General features: G+C 40.8%; 1 protein-coding gene across 1 annotated transcript in view; it reads left to right on the forward strand.

The window, feature by feature from the left end:
* The window catches only part of SUZ12 (SUZ12 polycomb repressive complex 2 subunit), a 62,590-nt gene extending 41,527 nt beyond the window's left edge, over positions 1-21,063 (forward strand). Inside the window, exons 10-16 of the mRNA XM_025185700.2 lie at positions 5,193-5,370; positions 13,020-13,111; positions 14,283-14,426; positions 15,787-15,944; positions 16,686-16,884; positions 17,481-17,560; positions 18,655-21,063. Coding sequence (XP_025041485.2) covers positions 5,193-5,370; positions 13,020-13,111; positions 14,283-14,426; positions 15,787-15,944; positions 16,686-16,884; positions 17,481-17,560; positions 18,655-19,000 — 1,197 coding nt within the window. The 3' untranslated portion in view covers positions 19,001-21,063. The remainder of the gene's footprint in view (positions 1-5,192; positions 5,371-13,019; positions 13,112-14,282; positions 14,427-15,786; positions 15,945-16,685; positions 16,885-17,480; positions 17,561-18,654) is intronic.
* Positions 21,064-22,674: the final 1,611 nt, after the last annotated feature.

Here is a 22,674-nt window from a genome sequence, read left to right on the forward strand (position 1 = left end):
ACTGGACAACAGGCTTATTAAGGCCAAATCATGAGAGCAGGCTTCAGAGAATGTGCCCCATACCCGTGCCCCATTTCTAAGACAGTGACTTATTCTGAACATACGCAAATCCACCTTGATACCTACACAAAACATTGAGTTAATAGTGGCCCTCATAGATAACACGGTCCGAGGCCCAGTTTCAAACCAATGCATTACCAATTCCTCAACAGCAGCAAGGAATTGCATGAGATTGTTAGGACACATGGTGTCATGCACATATGTAGTTCAGCACTCAAAGCCATGCCTCAGACCCCTCTACATATGGTTAGTGCAGGTGCTCATGTCACCTCCCTTACTGCCTGTCCTCCAGTCACTACAGTGATGGCTTCAATGGCAGTCTGTGTGGAAGTTCCTTTTGCCAAGCCACAACCCACAATGGTGCTGGTCACTGATATCTTAGTGCTAGGTTGGGTGGCACACTTGGGTGAAATCAGGACTTATGGAGGGACAGATCTGTCTATAACCACATCAATGTACTGGAGCTCAAGGCAGTTCAGGTGGCATTCCAAGCCTTGAATAGACACATACAAGCTGACTGTGTGATGGTACTCACAATATGTCGGCAGTGTTTTATATAAACAACTAGGGTGGTGCTCACTCCTCTCCCTTGTGTAGAGAAGCCCTAGAGCTCTGGGAATTTTGCATCACTAATTTGATACCTTCAAGCCTTATCCCTCCTGGAGGTGCAGAACAAGCTAGAGACCAACTCAGCTGCTCGTTCCTCAGACCAGACATTTCCCTGTCTGGGGGTGGGGTTTTCCTCACTTGGATCTCTGACATGAAACAACCCATGGGTTTGAAGTTTAAATCGTGCAGGACCTGCCAGAAGCCCATGCTGCAGAGTAGTAACCACAACTTCTGCCTAAAATGTCTGGGAGATGTAAATGAAACACATGATTTCAGCAGCTGCAAAGGATTCTGCCCTAGAACTAAAAAGGAAAGGGATTTCAGGCTCAAGTAACTCCTCATGGCTGTGGTGAACTCAGCCTCATGAACAATGTCTTTTGCCATTGCCATGAATAGCAGTTCATGGTTTTAAGTCTCAGGCCTGCCCCTACAGGTCTAGCAGAGAATATAGGACTTCCCTTTTGATGGCTTGCGGTTATTTTCAGAGGAGATGGACTCCAGTGGCCTAAAAAATTCAAGACTCCACCCAAGTCAGGCTGTTGCTGACAGTCATGCTTCCAGACTATGTACTCCATTATGGAGCACTTTAAACATTTCTCCATCATGACAACACAGCTGCTTGATCACATGACCACTTGAAAATATGTAGTCCAAACACACGATTCTCTGGCTCGGAGCCCTTCGGACATGGTTGGCATCAGTGTATTGCCCAAGTAGGCATAGCTTAGACAAGGTAGTTTCTCTTGCTTTCTCCTCAGGTTGATGAATCCCTTCCAGCTGTGGCTCAACCTTTTTGGTGGTTTGCATAGGAGTGCCCTTCTCCAGACCACAGCCGTTGATCCATAGATTCTTCACCATTAGGGTGGGATGCGCAGATAGAGGTGCTCAGGGAGCAAGGCCACTGGTCTCAAACAAAAATCTTGCTCCATATCAACATGAGAGAATTGAGGGCAGTTCACTTAGCCTATCAAAGCTTTCAATCCCATCTGGAGGGCAGGTGTGTATTGGTCATGACTGACAATACAACAGTGTTGTTTTCTGTAAATAGATATTGTGGACCATGCTTCTCTCCCCTATTCCAGGAAACCCTCAAGCTGTGGGACTTCTGCATAGCACGCTCAATAAACTGAAGGTGTCTTACCTTCTGGGATCCCAAAATGAGCGTGCAGCCTATCAGCACATCCTGCCATGAGTGGCTGATTCTCCCTTACATCGTGAGCAGCTTCCTTCAGTGGTGTGAGTTCCCCAAGTGGACCTGTTTAGAATGAAAGGGAATAGGAAGTGTCAAAAGATGTGTTCCCACCCTTCCTGCTTATTCACAAGATCAGAAGGGACAGCATGTCAGTCATTCTGCTAGTATCTGCCTGGCTACCATCCCTGGTACATATCACTCCTGGAATTTAGTAGCCACTGAGAACACCGTGCTGTTGGTGCTAGATTTCATCACCCAATATGCCTCCATCATCCCAACCTTGAGTCTCCCCACTTCATAACATGGAAGCTTCATGTGTAAATTTCATGGTGTTGGTATCTTCTGAATAGGGATGTAAGTGACTAGTTGACTATCCAGTAAGCAAAAGCTTGTTGGATAGCTGACTTAGTCCCATGACTAGGGATGTGAAGGACTAGTCAACTATCCAATAAGCAAATGTGTATTGAATAGTTAGTCGACTAGTTGATTCCTCCCTGCCCCCACTGCTGCCTCTATCAGAGGCAGCAAAGGAGGGGGGGGAAGAGGGGATACTTCAAAGCGGCAGCACAGCGCAGCTGAGCCGAGGCAAAGTTCAGTGGGGCAGCCCCTCACAGCTGACCCCTGGCTGCATGCTGCGCTGCCAATTTGAAATGCACAAGAACCACCACTGAGGATACTTGTGCATTTCAAAGCTGGCACAAGCGTGCAGTCCAGAGTCAGTGGGACTTCCCGTTGGCCCTGGGCTGTGCACAGAGTTCCACATTCCTCCCTTGAAATGTACAAGAGCCCCAGAGGGAGCTCTTGTACATTTCAAGCGAGGAATGTGGAAGTGTTTGTTGAGAAGTGGGTGGAAATTCCATCAACTACTTGACTAGTCATTAACATCCTTACCCATGACTAATGGCTTCCCCCTCCCCCCCCCTTCCGCCTTTCTGTGTTGATCAGAGGCAGCAAGGGGTGGGGAGCCGGTGCTTGGGGGGGGGGGGTAGCGGGGACCAGGTGCAAGCTAGGAATCAGCTGATTCCCGGCTTGTGCAGAGTCCCAGAAGCTGCACTTCTGCTTTTGAAATGTTTTAAGAGCTTCCTGGCTCTCAGTACATTTAAAAGGCAGTGCCTCAGCAGGGTTAGCTCCTGGGTCTGAGAGCTAACCCCACTGCAGCTCCCCTGCTTATCGACTAGTTAAGCATTGGTTAAATCTATTGACTAGTTGATTGAATTAAATTTAACATCCTAGTTCTGAACCGATCAGGAAGTTAGGCCTAGTTAGTCAGTCAAAAGCCATCCCCTAAACCCTGGGTGACACAAGCACATCTTCAACTCAAGCATCAATATCCTTCATCTTAGACTATCTGTTGGTCTTGAAGTAGTCAGGTCTGGTGGTATCACTCTGAAAGCTTCACCTAGCAGCCACCTTGGCAGGCATGGATGATCTGTCAGTTTTCGCTAGCCTCATAGTAGTTCATTTTCTCAAGGGCCTGGACAGGTTATACTAATGAGGGGCTTCCTAGGCTAGCAAGTGGGCTGCATGAGTGGCCCTCAATCTCTGGGCCACAAGATTGTCGTATCCAAGACAGCCTTCTTAGAGGGGGTAGTCTTGCTAACTGCCCTTGGCATGCCTAGAATTTGCAGGGTGTGCTGTTTGAACTGTAGCAGCACTTTGGATGCAGAGAGAGTTCACAGCTCTCAGTGTTGTGTGCAATCAGCATGCAGCTCACTTCATGCTCCCTTGCTTTAAGTACGTCACTTTTGTAATACTGGTAGGGAAAAAAACCTGTGCAGATGAAAACCAACAGAATCTTGCAAGCCTTGTGTGTGAACAGTGGTGAAAGTGTCATGTTGGCCACACAGAGAACCCCAATGAGCCACATGCAGCTCTCGAGCCGCAGGTTACCTACCATTGGATTATACTGTCTGGTCTGTCATTCAGTACCAGTTTAGGATCTTAACCTGGTACTCTCCAGTTTAATAGGCCCTCCCTTGGGCCCTTAGCAACATGCTTCTCTATCTCTTGTGGAAAGTAGCATTCTGGGTGGCGATAACTAGCCTGGAGGATGTCTGAGATCAAAGCCTTGGCATATGAACCTCCATACACGGTCTACAGAAAAAGTCCACTTGTGGCCTCATCCAGCCCTTCTGCCAAGGTGGTATCGCACTTTCATACAAGTTAGTATATTTTTCTTTCAGTATTTTACAATTACAGTTGCCCATACCAACAGTGGGGAACAAAGACTCTATTGCCTGAACGGGAAGCTGACTCTGGTCTTCATATTTAAAAGTTAAAACTGTTCCAGAAGTCTAACCAGCTATTTGTTGCCGTAGTGGTCAGGATGAAGGGCCCTTTGTATCATCCCAAATAAATTAGTCATAAATATGATGCTTTGTGGGTGGCTAAAGTGCCAGCCCTGATGCTGACAGGGCATTGTAAAAGAGCTCAGGCCTCCTTGGCTGCTTTCCTGGCACAAAGCCCCCATACAAAAGATTTGCAGAGCAGTGATTTGGTCCCCAATACATACATTCACTTTGTATCATGCTATCCTCCAGTATGCCAAGGTGCTTCAGTCAGCAAATCCATGAGTTCCGTCCACCTCTCCAATCTTTTTGGGGAAAAACCTACTTTGAATTGATGTGATCAAGCACTTGAAGAAAAAATGGTTAGCCACTTTCTTATATTTGTTCTTTTGAGATGTTGCTCATCCATTCCAAGACCCACCCACCTTCCCTTCTGTCAGAATCTCTGGCAAAAAGGAACTGAGGAGGCAATGGGTCAGCAGGGACCTAAAGGAACAGCTCTGGGGGGACACTGCACTTTTTCTGAGTTCTTCCACTAGGGAAAGAACCTTATGATGAATCTGCACACAGGGTACTCACACCACCTTGGAATCAACATAAACAACACATCTTGAACAGCAGTTACAAGAAGGTAGGTAACTTTTTTGTGGCACTTGGCTCTTCATCCATGTCACATTAATTTGAGAATCAGTTATACATTACATTTAACTCAGTCAAACCTACAAGAATGTTCCAGAAGCAAATAGTGAAGTACATTTTAAAAAGGACACAGAGAACCTTTAGAAAAACAAGCTGGAGCATAAAAACTCAATCATTAGGAGATTGGTGGGAATGGACTTTCGAGTCCTCACTCATGTGGTTGCATTTGTGGGGCGATAGGGAGGGAGAGTAGCAGTTTATCCCTTAACTATTGACGTTTTTAAATTTAAACCTTTTCATATACTTGAGTCTAAATTTAGAAATGATTACAATTATGATCAAATGATTTTGATGAGAAAAATAAATAAAAACATGTCTTGTTTTTTGCTTTGTTTTTTCCCCAGAGGTTACCTCCATTTGAAACATTTTCTCAGGGACCTACACTTCAGTTTACCCTTCGTTGGACTGGAGATACAAATGATAAATCTACAGCTCCTATAGCCAAACCTCTTGCAACACGTAATTCAGAAAGTCTCCCTCAAGAAAACAAGCCTAGTTCTGTTAAACCTACTCAGACTATAGGTAAGGAAACTCCTGGTAACATGAATAATTGGGTCACTGATACGTTTAGTTTTTAACGAGCTCCTTCTATAATGAAATGCCTAGTTTCAGAATTCCTCATTGCTGCATTACTGAAGTTTTAATAAACTCGAAACTTGTGAGGTGCCTTATTACATCACTGAAGCTATAAAGGATTATGTGAAATCACTGCAGCTGAAGCAAGTTGGTTGTGTGTATTGGTTTCCCTAAATTATTTTTTGTAGGATTATAATTTCATTTGAGTCAAGTATTAGCTCAGAATGCTTCAGTTAGGAAAATTACTTGTTGAAATGTTCAGTTTCATTCTCATTTTAATTTATAATAGAATTGAAGACTTTTAATGGATTGCTGTAGTTATAAAATACTGTCATTGAAAATAAGTAGATTCAAAAATAAAAATTAATTTTGACTCTATAGTACTCAGTGCAGTGTTGATGGCACAGTTGGTGTTTATCTGTTATATATTTTGAAAAGCTTGTGGATTTGTTTGTGCAAAGTAGTCATACTTTGTGATAACCTACAGATACTAAATTTTGAATAAACAATCCTGCCATTTAAATTAGCTAAATGCACTACTTTTTACACCGGGATATATATGCTGGGTGGAAGGTTTAAATATTTTTGTTTTTCATCGGGGAAAAGGTCATGACTATTATGATTAGAGTTCATAAAAATATTTGCTAACAAAATTGCTTCACCTATTCAGCTGTCATATTAGTGCAAAAAAATCTTTACTGTTACAAATCACAAAATTCAAATTAGTTACAGAAATAGTAATGGAAGTTTTACGAGTTTCTGATTCAAATTTACTATGTATGGTAAATATTCAATAAAATTAATAATGTTTGAAGTTGAAATCCTACAAATTTTAAACTGTTCTTTTACTTCCCTTTTGCAAGCACTTTAATACATTCTATTACATATATTTAATTACTTGAACTTTCCTATGATTATAATCTATGTAAAATTATTTTGCCTGGTGAATGATGGGCCTGATCTGCTAGTATATAATAAATGGCACTGTTGTGCAAATAGAATTTTAAGTCACTTTTGAGCCAGTATAATCTGGCAAAACCTGTTTTATCGTAATCATGTGATAGTCACTACATACATAATAGACTTTTTTCAGTTTTCTGGCATAGTTAAATTGCTATAATTTATATGAACTAGTATTTCTTCTTCAAGTGGTTGCTCATGTCCATTCGAAGTAGGTGTGCGCGCCGCGTGCACCACGTCTTCCGGAGCGTTTTCCCTAGCGGTACCCGTAGCGCCGGCAGGGCGCCCCCTGGAGTGGCGCCGCCATGGCGGGGCATAAGTACCCCTGCCGGCGCTGCCCCACCTCAGTTCCTTCTTACCACCGTGTTGGTCGTTGGAGCGTCTCTCTCTCTATAGCTGTTAGGCTTAGATATGTTAATGGTTCCCGTTTCTCACTTTGTAAATAGTTGTGTAGTTAGATAGGTTTTTTGTTTTGTTCCTTGCCCCCTTGGGGGTGAGGAATGCCAGGGCCACAAGGCTTTAAAACGTGCGCTGACTGCGGGAAGTTTATGCCCGGGGCGACCCACACGACAGATGCCTTAGGTGGCTGGGTGAGGCCCATTTGGCAGTAGCCTGCAAGATCTGCAAGTCTTTCAAGCCTTGTACCAGAAAGGACAGAGTTTCCCGCTTGAAGCTTCTCCTTATGGAGACGGCGCTTCAACCGGCACCGCCGGACCAGCCTGGGGTATGCAGCGCACCGGCCTCCACACGCGAGGCCATACACTGGCACCGGGCGTCGGCGGCAGGCTCCCACCACCGCTCTCACTCTTCTTCGAGATGTGTTGCTCATGTCCATTCAACTCCCACCTTACCTCCCCTTCGTTGGCATATCCGGCAAGAAGGAACTGCGGTGGGGCAGCGCCGGCAGGGGTACTTATGCCCTGTCATGGCGGCGCCACTCCGGGGGCGCCCTGCCGGTGCTACGGGTACCGCTAGGGAAAACACTCCGGAAGACGTGGTGCACGCGGCACGCGCACCTACTTCGAATGGACATGAGCAACACATCTCGAAGAACAACAGTTACAGGTAAGTAACCGTTCTTTTTGAGCATTATTGAAATGCCTCTTCATAAAAATAAAATGGCAAAAAGATACACATGCCTAAAGAAGTGTCTTCAGCTCCTGTTTAAAAGTTAGGGTTAAATTTGTCACCTAAATTTGTAAGTAAGTTTTTGTTGTATCTTGCTGCATATATAATTGTACCTAGACTGGATTTGCTCTGAGAATTACAGTGGCCATGTTAGGCCGCCTATTAAAGGGATTAAAACAGGCATCTATCACTTGACGGCATTTACTGGAGCAAGAGAAGGGGGTTTTCTGCTGAGGTAGAATACCCTCCACTCCCCCACTTTTTTTGAGGTGCTAGCTGGCTAGATTGCTCCAAATATCTAAAAGTAGTACAGAAATGTAGCTGCAGTGCTTGTAAGGTAGGCATATTTTAAGTTACTGAGATGCTAGTTAAACTAAAGATGTTAACTAGCAATTAATTTACTAATCAAGTAGTCAATGGAATTTCCATTGACTAGTCGATATGCACTTCTGTGTTCTGCCTTTGAAATGTACAAGAGCCCTAGCAGAGGCTCTTGTGCATTTCAAAATTGGAACACCATGTGGAGCCCAGGGCTAGCAGAAAGTCCAGCTGGCCCCAGGCTCTATGCTGCACTTCCTCTTTGAAATTCTCAAGAGCCCCTGCTGCGGACTCTTGTATATTTCAAAGCTGGCACTGTGCAGGGAGCCTGGGGTCATCTAGAGAGTCCGCAGCTGATCCCAGGTTCCACCTGGCATTTCAGGGGGCAGTGCGCACTGAGCCAGGGATCAATTGGGGCGTCCTCAGCTGACCCTGGGCTCCATTTGGCCCTGCCGCTTTTAAGTACCCTCCTCCTCTCCCCCTCTTTTGCTGTCTTTGATAAAGGTAGCGACAAGGGGGAGCAACTGGTTGAGTATCCTTTTGAACAGTCCTTTACATCCCTAATTTTAACTTATCAACTTTTAAAAATGTGTGTGGTAAAAACACACACATCCTTAGTGTGAAAGATGTAGCAGCTGCAAGTGATGATCGTGTTCATGAAATATGTATTGGAGTAGATATGTCAGGCATACACACTAGTAACCAGGTCCAGCTTCTGGAGTTCACTTTGTCTTACCAAGCAACAAAATTCTTCTTTGATTACGTGTTGCGTGCAGTGCTGACAGTCAAAGAAATTTTATGACTTAAAAGATATATAGAGCAGTTAGCGTGCAATCCAGCAATAGGACAAAGTCTGGATTAATCTTTTTTTTTTTAAAAAAATTGAAGTGTCTTTTTATGTTGACTGGTGCATCCCTGATTTTTGTTATCCAAAGTACAGTAGTACTGGAAGTCTGTTATGCTCAGTTGGATCGGGAAATCATTTTCTTTCTCAAAACTTAGATCAGAAGCTACAAGGTGAAATCTAATTGATATAAATTCAGTCCCAGTAAGATGGGTAGTTTTTAATGGTAGACAGGGAGAGCATTTAAAACTGAATGAATGAGTGTTAATCTACTACTGGAATTTTAATGATTTGCCGTTTCAGGATTTCATTGAGTCCAGTACTTAGATTCCTGGATAACTGTAGTGGCTAGTCTAGATATTGTAACCTTTTCTTTGATTCAGACCTAAATCAATACTCCCTGTAAGCTCTTGGGCTGCTACCCAGGAAAGATTCAAATGCCACTAAGCTGATTACCAGAGCATTCACAAAGTCCACAGCCAGCAGCATATGTTTCGACTAGTGGTGCACTTCTGTACATACCTTGGTGCACATAACAAAATGTATTCCAAACATGGATGGAAAAAATAAAGGGAACATAGACTCAACACCATTATTCATGCCTTTGCAACCTCCAGATTGGAAAATTGATGTATGTTTTGGCTAAGGTGAGTGAGACTTAAAGGTCACTCAGCTTTAAATTACACAGATTTCAGTAAATCTACAGCTTAGCTACTTGGGCTGGCACAGCCACAACATCTAGTTTCTACCTTGACACCTGATTCACTTCAAGGCATGGTGGATAAAAAGCAATGATTAAAAAAAAATGGATTTTTTAATTTAAATTGGATTTTTAAAAAAATCATCAATAAAATACTAAATTTATCATTTAAAAAAGATTTAATTTTAATCTAATCACAAACATGCCAGACCTATAGTTAAAATTTATTTAAAAATAAATTCATGGCTTTAGTCTCTCCAGCCTAACAACCAGCTCTTGCTTCTTGAAAGTTCAGAATCTTCAAATTTTGTTTCTCAGCAGACTAATATGTGTAAAGATAGAGGCTGGATAGGATTGTTTTTGTTCTTTGCTTGTGTGGTGGTAAACCTGGAGCATGCCCGGTGGAGTTAGTTAAGATTTTGTCTAGAGATGTTAAAGACGATTCTCTCCCCCTCCTCTGCCTCTGAGAGAGAGGCAGCAAAGGGGGGGAGGGAAGGGGTATTTCAAAATGGCAGCGCTGCACAGCTGTGTAGTGCTGCTGCTTTGAAAACCCAAGGCGGTGTTTCAAAGGGGCAGCCGTGGAGCTGAGGGTCAGCTGGGGATTCCTCAGCTGATACCGGGGTTAGCTGGGGAGTCCCAAGCTGACTCCGAGCTCTACAGCTGCCCCTTTAAAACGCGCAAAGGTGGCATTTCAAAGGGGTAGTGGAGCCTGGGGTCAGCTGGGAACTCCCCCACCTGATCCACGCAGCATTTCCCCAGAACCCGGGGTCACTGGGGAGTCCTCGGCTTACCCCAAGCTCTGTGCGGCATGCAGTGTAGGAGCCAGGGGTCAGTGGAGAACTGAGTCCCCCGGTGACTCCGGGCTCCATGGCTTTGAAAGTCACCCTGCTGGTGACTCTTGTACATTGCAAAGCAGGTGCACATGTGCAGCCCGGAGTCTGCAGGACTTCCTGTTGGCCTCGAGCTGTATGCAGAAGTGCCTGTCGAGTAGTCGATGGAAATTCCGTCAACTAGTCTATTAACTGCATTTTAAACCCCTAATATTTGTCTAAAAACAGACAATATATAGGAAGGATGGAAGTAGCATAGAAAGGAACAGTGGAGTGCACTGGAAAGAAAGGGAAGATATTCAGTGCACGCACAGCTTCCTTTTGCCACAGAAAAACTGTGGTGGCTTCTGAGTATGAGACCCTGTCTGAGTGAGCCAGCCTCCCTTGAGCATGGCTCCCACCTACCACCCCACTATTGCCTGTGATAGAGGCAGCAGCACAGGTAGAAGGTGGCTCCGCAGCTGATATGCACAGGGACCTGGATTGAAAGCTGCTTCCCCCATGTACCGGCTCCTGCCTGCCTTGTTTCCTCTCCTGCTTCTTTATCTGTGGAGCCAACCCCTCAGTGCCTTCCATAAAGGCAGCAGTGCAAGGGGGACAAATGTGGGGACCGCCCGCCCCCCCTCGCATGGCTGCCTCTGTAAGAAGTAGCAGGGTGGGGGGGAGGCAGCTCCACAAAGCTGGGTCTCCATGTGTGTCGGCTCCTGCCTCCCCCTCCACTGCTGCCTCTCTGAGTGTGGGGAGGCGGCTCTGTGGGATAGAGGCAGCAAGTGGGGATTGTGTAGTCGATATTAATCGACAAGCCCAGTCTTATTGGTTAATCGTGTAATCAACACTAACATCCCTAGCAGGAATTCATTTAACTACAAATCTTCTGTGTAATGCAGACACCATTTAGGAACAGTATCTGTGCCCAACTCTCAAGCCATACTCAGAATGGCAGCTGCACTTTCCAGGAATCTCAGACACCATCCAGAATAAAGCAGTGACATGATGCTGTCCTCAGTAAAGCCTTCTGAGTGTCAAGCCCTTTGAGGTAATTCTCCACCCAGATTAGGGATTGGAGTTGGTATAGGAGCTGCTTTGTGTTTTTGGAAATTGGGATTGCTAATTCAGGCCAGATAAACTTGGTAAATCTCAGTAGAAGCCCTTGGGAGGTAGTCATTTTTCCCCTCCATTGGCAGAGTTCCACTTCTTTGCGTGCGTGCGCAGATCTCCAAGTTGTGCATTGTTTCTCGAGGCTCGCTAATGCTAGAATTGTTGAGCAGAATATCAGTTGCTGATGTTGACCAGAAAAGCTGCATTGCTAATTTGTCTTGCATTAAAGCATCTTATCAAGTAACCTGGCTCACCAAAGATCAATTTCTCCAAGAGGAGTGATCCCACAAGGCAAGGTGATCCAAAGCAATCTGCAATCAATAGACAACCTTGAAGGTTTATTTTATCAGCAAAGGCAAAACTTTAAGGGTTCTAAATAGATTCCTATCCCAGCTCTTTGGACCACTGACAAGTATTTTTTTTATAGCCGAGGAAGTTTCTAATATCTACATCTTATTTCCTGAGTGCTGAGAAGTGAACATAGACAGAAGATATCCTGATTATAATAATTGCAGATTGGGATGATCTGTTGTGGAGCCCAGACATCAAAGGACAAGGATCTGATGCAGCTTTCTAGAGGATAAATATGCTCTGAATGTTATCTGCTGTGTTCCTGGCAGATTTCTGTGATAGACTTGAGGATTTCTCCAAGACAGTACAGCTTTTCAGAACATTGGATTGGCGTTCTGCTACAGTCCTGAAAACCAGAAGAAAGCCCCATAGCTTATTACCCATGGAATGTTGTTTCTTTGGTGGTACAGAGAACATGGGGATGTAGGTTCTCGTCTTGATTTTGTTGAATCATATCAAGAGTATGCAAAATTTCACCTGTTCCTAAAATCTTAAGTGCGGAGTGTCTGCATTTTGAAAAACATCTTGAAAAATCAAGATTCTCTATTTAATGGCTGGAGACTAATTCAGCTCTTTTTGTTGACAGTTCAGAGGCAAGTAGGTTTAATAACTGGTCTCACTTCTTAATGCGTAGCCTTTTTACGGATCAAGTTGTAAACTTAAAAGGAGCTCTTGTTTCTGAGCTTTTAAGTGTACATATTGTATGTGTTTTTTCCGACTCTTGGTAATTTGTGTATTCGGCATCATGTTGCTGTGCTGAATAGAAGGAATGACCATAATGGGCTAAAAGGAAGACTGGGTAGAGACTACCTGACAGGCATCTATTGGATGAATCACATTGTCAACTAAGGAATTGTTTTATGCATATGCGATACCCACACTTCACCCTAATATTAACCAAAACATTTTGATTCCAGGCAAAAAATCTAAATTACATTCTTGGTTTTTACATTATAGCTGCATTTGATACTGTGTATTCTTTTGTCTGACTTCACAAATCTTTGAAATTTGAATTTAGGCAATAGTTCTGAGTGCAGTCATCTGAAGTTAATTTTTTCAAAAATATCTGTTAGAGAACCTGACTAGAAAAGAGAACATTATTTTTAACTTGAAATGCTTAGGTAATCTCTGAAGGGTTCCACCAATCTGGAGAGCCACTTTGTGTGTGACGTTTGTAACTGTCGATTTGAGAAGGAAGCTGAGCACCAAGACTTGTTGTTTGGTAAACTACCTAATTCAGAGTTGTTCATTCCCACCAGAATGAGGGAACCCTTCATAGAGCTGCTGTCTTCAGGTATGAAATAATGTCCTTTTTCCATTCCCCTAAATAAAAGTACATGTCTTTATACATGTGTTCTGTTTTTAGCTGTGAAAGAATCCTTGCCGACAGACCTACAAACAAGAAAAGAGAGAGATGTTTTAAATGAACCTCGGCAAAAGTTACGAATATTTTACCAGGTATTGAAAGCGTAACATCATTAATAGAGGGATTACATAAGTATTATAAATTTTAAATGTTCAGGCTTAATTGTCATACAGATTTTCCCATCTCAGTGAAAGAGGAGGAATTTTTAGCTATATCTGTAGGACTGTCCCATTTGCCACATCAGCAGCATAGCACTCCCCATGGGTCAGTGGTTCCCAACCTTTTTGAGCATATGGACCCCTTTTCAGTCTATTAAAATTTCATGGATCCCCAAATGATCCATTTTGCTAACCCAACTAAACTCATGCCACTCTAATAGCTTTGGAATGGTTAGAGCGGGGTGACATATTCAAAAAAGAGAAAAAATGATTAAAAAAATGACCAACGTGTTTATAAGCCGACTCCAGAGTACAGTCGCAGCTTGTCAGCTTCAATGTGGGCTGAGGGATGTGCAGTCTGCATGGCACGGAGCTTCTCCGGTCCCATTGGCTGTTGTTCGCCCGTACTGCTTCCTCAGCTCCTGTTCCCTCCGTCCCTTGCCCATCCACGGAGTGAGGGGGTTCTCATGGCCAAAGGGAGCTCTGGAGCTGCCAGCTCCTACAGGGTGGAATTTCAGGAGGGAAGGGGACAAGGCAGAACTTAGGGAGTGTGGGAAGGGGGCAGCAGCTATGCACTCTAGGTTGTGGCTTGCTTTTGATCCTGTTTCCCCCCCCCCCCCCCCCCCCCGCCCCGCACTATGGGAGTGAGGGGAAGTGCTTGCATCCTGTGCATGCATGCCTCACACACACCAGCCAGGCATGAGAGGCATTCATGGCATGCAAGCACTTCCCCATGCTCCCTTGGTTTCCAGAGTACAGGATCAAAAGCAAGCCGCATCCGGGCCTGCACGGCTGCATGCCTCCTGCCCTCCCTCCGTGCTTTGGGAGAGAGTGGAAGGAGAAGAAAAGGAAAAGAAAAGTAAAGATTGGGTCCACTACCTGATCCTTACTTTTAAAAACTTTCCACAGACTCCCTACAGTTCCCTCATGGATCCCCCCAGGGGTCCATGGACCACAGGTTGGGAACCACTGCCATAGCTCATTCCTATAGGGAATGTGTGTGTGCACACTAAGGTAATGGATTTTTAATTTGGGTGTGGGGGTGAAGGGCTAATAAATGAAATATTTCAGATAATACTAATACCAGCTTTTTTGTTTGCACCAGTTCCTGTATAACAACAACACAAGACAGCAGACTGAAGCCAGAGATGATTTGCATTGCCCATGGTGCACGTTGAATTGCCGCAAACTTTATAGTTTACTCAAACATCTTAAGCTTTGTCACAGCAGATTTATTTTTAATTATGTTGTAAGTAAAATCTTTCTTGACAATTATCAGTATGAAACACAATCTATCAGATGTTATATAGTGCAGTGATATCATTGCCATTCCGTTGTTAGTCATATAGGAAGGGTCAACTCTCTGTTCAAGTGTGTGAAGCCAAAATTGGGCTCCAAGAGATTACCGTGAATTAGCGTATATAACCCGCACTCGAATATAACCCGCACTCGTGTATAGCCCACAGCTTTTCCTGATTGTGTAGGAAAAGTCTTAGATAACCCGCGGACGAGTATAACCCGCAGGTTCTATATGCTAATTCACGGGGGAGGGGGGAGACGGAGAGCACGGGATGGAGCCGCACTTGCCCCCAGGCCGCACTCAGCCTCAGCTCACCCTTCACTGGGCAGGGGAATGGAGAGCACAGCACAGGAGTGCAATCCCATGAATAAAAGGAAACGTGTATACCCCGTGGACGTGTATACCCCACGGGGGGAGCGGGGTTTGTAAAAATGTGTATAACCCACAGTTATATACGCTAATTTACGGTATCTCTCTTCCACCACCCCAAAAAAGTTCACTTTTAATCTTTGGTGTTACATTAAGTATTCTAAATTGAAGTTGTATCTTTTGATGCTGTGTATTTGCTTATGGTACACTTTTTAAATCTAAGTTAAAATTACTATCAGGAATTTCTTGAGATTTTTGGAAGCAATTAAACATTCCAAGTCCTATTAATTTTAGTTCCTTTAGTTAATGGACTGTATGCAAAAGATTATTTAAGAAATATTTCCTATCCAATGCTCTTTTTAAGTGGTTTTCAGATCACTAAATTTTAAATTCTGGTTCCCTTTATTTTAAACTCTCGTCAGGTTCCTATTTCCTCTCTTTGGCTATATCAGGCCCATATTGTAGCTTCATCACTTGGAGATCTGATTAGAAAATAGGGCAAGGAGGGCTGCCTGGATTCCTAAAGGATCCATAAAACTTTTAAGGCAGTCGAAATCACTTCTATATTAGTCAGCTTCTGAATATTGATTTTAAACTCGTTACTTTCATTCTGAGTGTTTCAAACCAACCTCAAGGCTTTGTATTCAAATCCTTCGATGAAAAGGGTGGGAATGAAGCATTCAGGAAGAAAAGGCTTTAGTTTGCTTATAAAGGAAAAATTATTACTTACATTGTCTGACTATCTCTAGGGAAGGAAGAAGAAAGGAAAGAACCATCATGTGAGACTTGACAGTATGGATGCAATGATTTTGGAAGGCATTTTGAGTTTGAACAGTCACTATTCTAAAACTCCTTGAGGCATTGAGGAAAAGGGATAAATCCTGTTACAATACTGACTTTCCTTGATTATACTAAATATATTTACCATTATTTGTTACAGTATCATCCAAAAGGTGCTAGGATAGATGTTTCTATCAACGAGTGTTATGATGGCTCCTATGCAGGAAATCCTCAGGATATTCATCGTCAGCCTGGATTTGCCTTCAGTCGCAATGGGCCAGTCAAAAGAACTCCTATCACACACATCCTTGTATGCAGGTACACGAATAAAAAGTGAAGTGATGGTGTATATATTGTATGGACCAAACTCTACACATTCATTGGTTTCTGTGAAGTTGCCAAGGGTTTGAGGGTGGAGTTTGTTCCTTGGTCTGAAAACCAGGAAAGGAAATTCAAAGTGGAAAAAGTAGTTGTATTTTAGAAGTGACCCGGTAAAGTGGTTGAGGGATGCAAAACTTGTACAGTTTTTAAGTAAAATGGTAGCTTTCATAGCTGTCGGCCATACACAACTGTCCTGTGATCAGAAAAATAAGGTATGTTCTTTGTCTTGTGCTTCACTGATAATGATGATTTTGAATTTGGAGCATAGCTAATAAATCTGCGTGAGACAAAAAATCGAGCTGAGTCTTCTGCTAGCACTGCAGAAGTAAAAAGTAGTAAAAGAATATTGTTTCTGAAGCAAGTGGATGAGACAGATGTTGCTCTTTGCGTATTTTCAGTCAAGTAAGAATATAATATTTTCCTACTCTATTTAATCTGATCATAATTGTGCTCTTAAATTATATTATGCAGATACCTGCATAGTAACTTATTTTCTGAGATCTAATATGGTTTCTATGCTTTTAATACTTTGCATTAGATTTGCAAACTGCAGTGTATACAACCCAATAAAATGACAAGTATTAGTAATTAGTCCCTCTGTTTACTAGTGTTTGTATAGCTGAAGTCTGATAGAACTGAAAACTAACATGCAAAACATGCTTAATTTTATTTCATTAGGCCAAAACGTACAAAAGCAAGTATGTCAGAATTTCTTGAATCAGAAGATGGAGAAGTGGAACAGCAAAGAACATACAGCAGTGGACACAATCGATTATATTTCCACAGCGATACCTGTTTACCACTCCGTCCTCAAGAAATGGAAGTAGATAGTGAAGATGAAAAAGATCCTGAATGGCTGAGAGAGAAAACTATTACAGTAAATTATTCTATATGTATAAGATTATTTAGATGAATTTTAATTACCTGTTTTATTAAAATTATCCAGCAAACAATTTCAGTTTTGCTAAGCTGAGGTAGTCTTCCATCAGTTAGAAATCCAAAGAAAGAGAGAATATGTACAAATACCTGTTATTAGCCTAGTCACATGGCACTTAGCCTTTAGGATTAAGCCCTGAGGTCATCAGAGTTACGCCACTAGCATTTAATGTTTATCCATTTGAACAGCAGACACAAAAATGAACATAAAATCTCAGGCTGCTAGTCCTGTGCAGCTCATAATCTTACAGGCTTCCTTCATTTTCCTGTGTTGCTGCTATTTAGTGCCTGGAGCCTAGTTTATAACAAGAAATATATCGAGATGTGGGTGTACAAAAGTAAAGGTGTTGTACATCACACTTTTGCATTGTGTTCTAAACCACAATCTATCCTGACTCAGAGTATTTTGATGTATTTACAAAAGTAGTTATTTTCTGAAATAATATAGTTGATTGAAAACCGGGAAAGGAACTTCAAAGTGGACAAGTACTGTATTTGCTAACTGGGGTTTTTTAATGTTTGATATTTTCACTGCAGCAAATTGAAGAATTTTCTGATGTTAACGAAGGAGAGAAAGAAGTCATGAAATTGTGGAATCTACATGTTATGAAGCACGGGTATGTTATACCATTCTTTGCTGCATCAAAGTTGACTTAATTTCACAATTTTTATTTGTGTTAACCTTTTAAATGTAGTAGATCCTTCTTTCCTCTTTACTCACTGTATTCAGTCTTGAACAGTACCTTGTCAGAGGATATTTGAATCCCGAATTTTTATTAGTTACTGGAAGATGGGGCATTTGGGATGCTATTTCTTATTATGCCTTTGATCCTGGAGGGATCACAGAGTACTTGAAAACTGCATTAAATGTTTCATGTTGCACTAAATTGAATCAACACTGAGGAGAAATGGAGCAACTATTTAACAGTGCACAGACATTTAGAATACATTGGAACTAAAAATACCACTGTATTCTGTGGACACCGGAAGAGGTAATTTAGGGAAGCAGATTCCTATTTTGCTAGAATTTGATGTCTGTGCTAACTCTTCTCTTGCAAAAACTCCAGTAGGGTCTTCAGTAGTCTTAGCTGCACAGGATCTTGCATGAGACATAAGAGATGCTACTTTTGCTAAATAGCGTAGCATGTATAAATTTTTCCCTACTCGCAAATCTGCTTATTTTGTAGCCTTAATTTTTTAAGCAAAGGTAAAAAGAAAAACCAAGCATCTGATGTGGTGTAAACAGAAATCCAGCAAGTCAGATACCTTCTATAGCTAAGATCATAACTGTGTTGCATGTGAAGTGCACCTATGGTTTTAGGTAAGCTAACATACAAGTTCCATAAATAACTTCCCTTGGTACTATTTCTACATACTTATTTACTTATATGAGGGATGCCATGGTTTTCAAAAACTGATTGATCCAACAAGTCTACACCATGATTTAATTGATTTGTTTGTAATTCACTAAATAGATATAGACCACTTAAAATCCAGTTATTCAAGGAAGATCTCTTTAAAAGAGAAGTGTGCTGCAAGTATTTCCATCTTCTTACTATTTTAGATTAATATCTAGAAATTTTGAAAGCTGTTATATCTAGAAGCTCTAAGGCTCTTAGTGATATTGCTATTAGTGATGTGAACTAATATTGTATTGCTTTTGATTTCCAAAATATTTTACTTCCTTATTGACTGTGTTTTAATTTGACAGGTTTATTGCTGACAATCAAATGAATCATGCCTGTATGCTGTTTGTTGAAAATTATGGACAGAAAATAATTAAGAAGAATTTATGTAGAAATTTTATGCTTCATCTGGTCAGCATGCATGACTTTAACCTCATTAGCATAATGTCAATAGACAAAGCTGTCACTAAGCTTCGAGAAATGCAGCAGAAGTTAGAAAAAGGAGAATCGACTACCCCAACGAATGAGGAGTTTTCTGAAGAACAAAGTGGAACGACAAATGGATATAGTGAAATTAACACACGAGAGAGAGTTTCAGAAACAGATAGTGTCTCAGGGGTCACAAAACAGAGCAAAAAACAAAAGCTCTGAAGGAAAAGCAAATGCCATTCAATGGACAAACATTGAAGTGATGTTCTAGGGTGCATGAGCTCTATAAAGAATTAAACAAAAAATTACACAGGTTCCAAACAGGCACTGTTGGATGGATATAAATGATTTCAACAAGGATATTGTTACAAAAGGTTCCTATTGAGTTAATTATGCAAATACTACATGTATATCAGTTTTTGGTGATGTAATGACAATATTCTAAGAGTTTGAGCATGAAGAGCAATACAAAAATCTTTTTGTAACTTTAGTAATTAGTATCTTATGAACTCTACTGAATTTACATAATTTAAAGTATATATCAAACAGTTTTTTATATTAAGGTTTTTGCATCTGTACCTGGCTGTTTTTCCTACCATGAAATTGTGAAACATTGGGCAAGGGAATTGGGACATAATTTACTTTTTTATTTAGAAATTCTCCAGTTAGCTTTTTGTGAAATTATACAACATTATTTAAAGTTTAACCTTGATCCTTGTTTTTTGGAATCATTTATCAATTTATGATCATCACAAACCACAAATTGATATTTTTTTTACACTAACATTGTAAAAGTTTGCAAATTTAACATAGCACTTCTTTGCCTTGTGCCTGTTTGGAAAGACCTTGACTTTTCACATTACAGACACAGTGATATACCATCTTGGCTTTTTGAGGTTACCGGCAGTTTGTTTTTTGTGGATAATTCTGATGCATTGATCGACCAGTGTACCATTTTAAACTTGAACATTTAGCTACTTTCTATTTTTATTACACATTTACACAGCTACATAAGAACTATCTGGTGTCTAACTCTTTTTTTTTAAAAGGGTTACATCATAGCGTGCCATGCTAAGGCCCAGAGTCTACAGTCAGTATGTAGTCATTACTCTTAATTCTCCAGTTGGAGTTATGCCTACTGTTTTGCCTGAGCACAGACTGCAGGATCAGGCCATAAATTTAGCTTGGGCTTTTGAGATACCACTCTTCAGGAAAAATGCACTGTAAAATTGGACCAGAAAATGTGTTGCACTTTTCATGCAAGTATTCTGTGATGTATTGTATTCAATACAGATACTAAGACGCTGACTAAAATATATTTGAGCAGTTTTGCACTGCTGTTAACACATTTTATGCATATGTTTACAGATTTTTTTTCCAATGGAAAGTGGTTTCACTACTGGTACAGTATCAGCACCGAAGGGTTTATTCAAGCAAGCACTGTGGTTGAGTGACATCACCTCAATTTTTTATTATCCTTAAGATATTGCATTTTTCATATTCTTTATTTATAAAGGAACAATGCTGCTGTAAATACAGGTATTTTTAATTTTTTATTTCATTCCATCACCATAAGATGCATTTCCCTATTTGTTTAAGGGATATATAAGCTTTCTAATGGTGTCTTCAGAAATTTATAAAATGTAAATACTGATTTTGATGGTCCTTAAAATGTGTTTAACTGTGAGACTATTTAACTAATGGTGTGGATGTGATTTGTCATCCAGTATTAAGTTCTTAGTCACTGATTTTGTGTAAAAATAGGAAAGAGGGAAACTGCAGCTTTCATTAAACTCTTTTGATTTGTCGGCTCTGAGTTATAGCAAACTCTAATTATGCCTCTGGGTAAGTACATCAAGCATTTCTCTCTGGCTTTAATTTGCTAAAGCTGTGCACATATGTAAAAAAAATAGATTATTTTAGGGGAAATGTAGTTCTAGATATTGCTTATGTCATTTCTTAAGCAGTTATGCTCTTAATGCTTAAAAGAAGGCTAGCATTGTTTGCACAAAAAGTTGGTGATCCCCAAAAAAGTAATGAAATTACTTCTGTCCAGTAAACTTTGTATGTCATGTCAATTTATAATAAAAGCTGAAAAAATCCATTTGTTTTCTATTTATAATAAAGATGCCTTTTCTATATGTACCCTTAATGAGATTTTGAAGAAATCATGTAAGCTGGTTAAAAAACATTTGAATGGTACAGTAGATGTAAAGAAACGAAACAACAAGTTTGGCTGTTTAAATGAAACTTTTGTTTTTACATTAAATGTTTATTTGAAATCAGATTTTGTACATAAAGTTCAGTAATATAAAATATGCTATCATATTTGTCCAGTCATTGAGTGCATGCAAAAAGATCATGAATACCTAGTCTAAACAACATACTTCCTCTTCATTATTCTTGGGATCATCTACAGTTTTCACCTGTCAGGTTATTACAATTCTCCTGTCTACATTAGTTTTACAGTCATGCATCATTGTGTTACGAATGCCTTCCCCATAAAATCAGGAATGAAATCCCTAGTGGATGTCAGGGAATTTCTGGTTCTCATCTTTTGAAAGTATTCAGAAAAAAGCTTGAATTTTTTTTTCTGTTGATTCATTGATAGGTTTTATTTCATCACTTTTTGAGTGGGTATTTGGGGTTGATGGTGTCTGTTAAATCATTGCCATTACATTATTTCATGAGGCAAAAGAACATTTAAGTTGGACATGGTCTGAACCATACCACTGTTGTGTATTGTTACTTATTATATTCCAGTTCTGAACATATCACATACTGACTTCCAGGTCCTTAGTTATGACTTATTTTTTCTTTTGTCTGCAAATATTGTTTAATTGGTGTGAACTTATGATCCAGAAGTACTTTAGTTGGACCTGAACTAAAACAAGCAACATTCAGAATCCAAATTCTGATTATCCTCCCCCCCCAAGAAGAGTGTACTTAATAGAGACTTGTCTAGTTTTTGGAAACTAATTAGGCTGCATGTTTTAATAGGCAAAATGCTGGAGTTGAAGAACTATGATTATTGAAATGGATATAAGGCTCATCAATCTAGTGGCTGTTGAAAGTGAGCGAGGGAAAAAATAACCTATTCTTCCCATCGGAATAATTCACATGAAACAACTGTTAACACTTCTTTGGTCTGGCTTAGGTTTAGGCAACTAGTTGAGAGCTAACCAACTGTAGAACCATAATTTCATATTGCAGCTTGTTAGATATGCCCATTTATTCATCTAAAAAAAGGGGATGGTTCCTTTAAGTTAACGTTTAAACTATTTCTGCATTTGCACTGTGTGTATTATACATCTTGTGATCTTTGTTTTAAGATTGGGACTGGTGCTTGGTGGCCATCTGTCCCAGAGATGTCTGTCAAGGAATATCAGTTTATGTCCATCAGAATTAAAGGTGCAGTGACAATCCAAAGGTGTTGAATATAATGGTGGTGTCTGTCAAAGTTTTCTCCTAATCTGTATATTAAAGATTTTAGAAGCTCTCACTTTGAATATACCGTAGTACTTATCAGCTATATGCTTTGGTCTAAATTTAGAGTAAATTTCTCCTGGGAGTTATTGATGAGTGCTTCAGATCTTGTTTGATGTCTGAAATAGTGATGATGCTGAGGAAAGTGCACAGGCTGGGGCAAGGGAGGGTATCTCATTGTAGATACTATTTAAGACAGGTTATTTGTGAAAAGTTGATATTGTTACGTGAAGTAAACCTGTTGTGTCCATTAATGTCATAATAAGCATACTTATATCAATGGAAGAATAAGTACATTACTAGTAGTAGAACCAAGATATCAAGATGTAGGTATGAAAAGGCTGTCTGAAATGCAAACAAAAGCTAGAAGTACATAAAAGAATCCTTCTGCTTTTCCAGGAGCATACAAC

The sequence above is a fragment of the Pelodiscus sinensis genome, chromosome 20 (assembly GCF_049634645.1).
Source record: "Pelodiscus sinensis isolate JC-2024 chromosome 20, ASM4963464v1, whole genome shotgun sequence".
Taxonomy (NCBI): Eukaryota; Metazoa; Chordata; order Testudines; family Trionychidae; genus Pelodiscus; species Pelodiscus sinensis.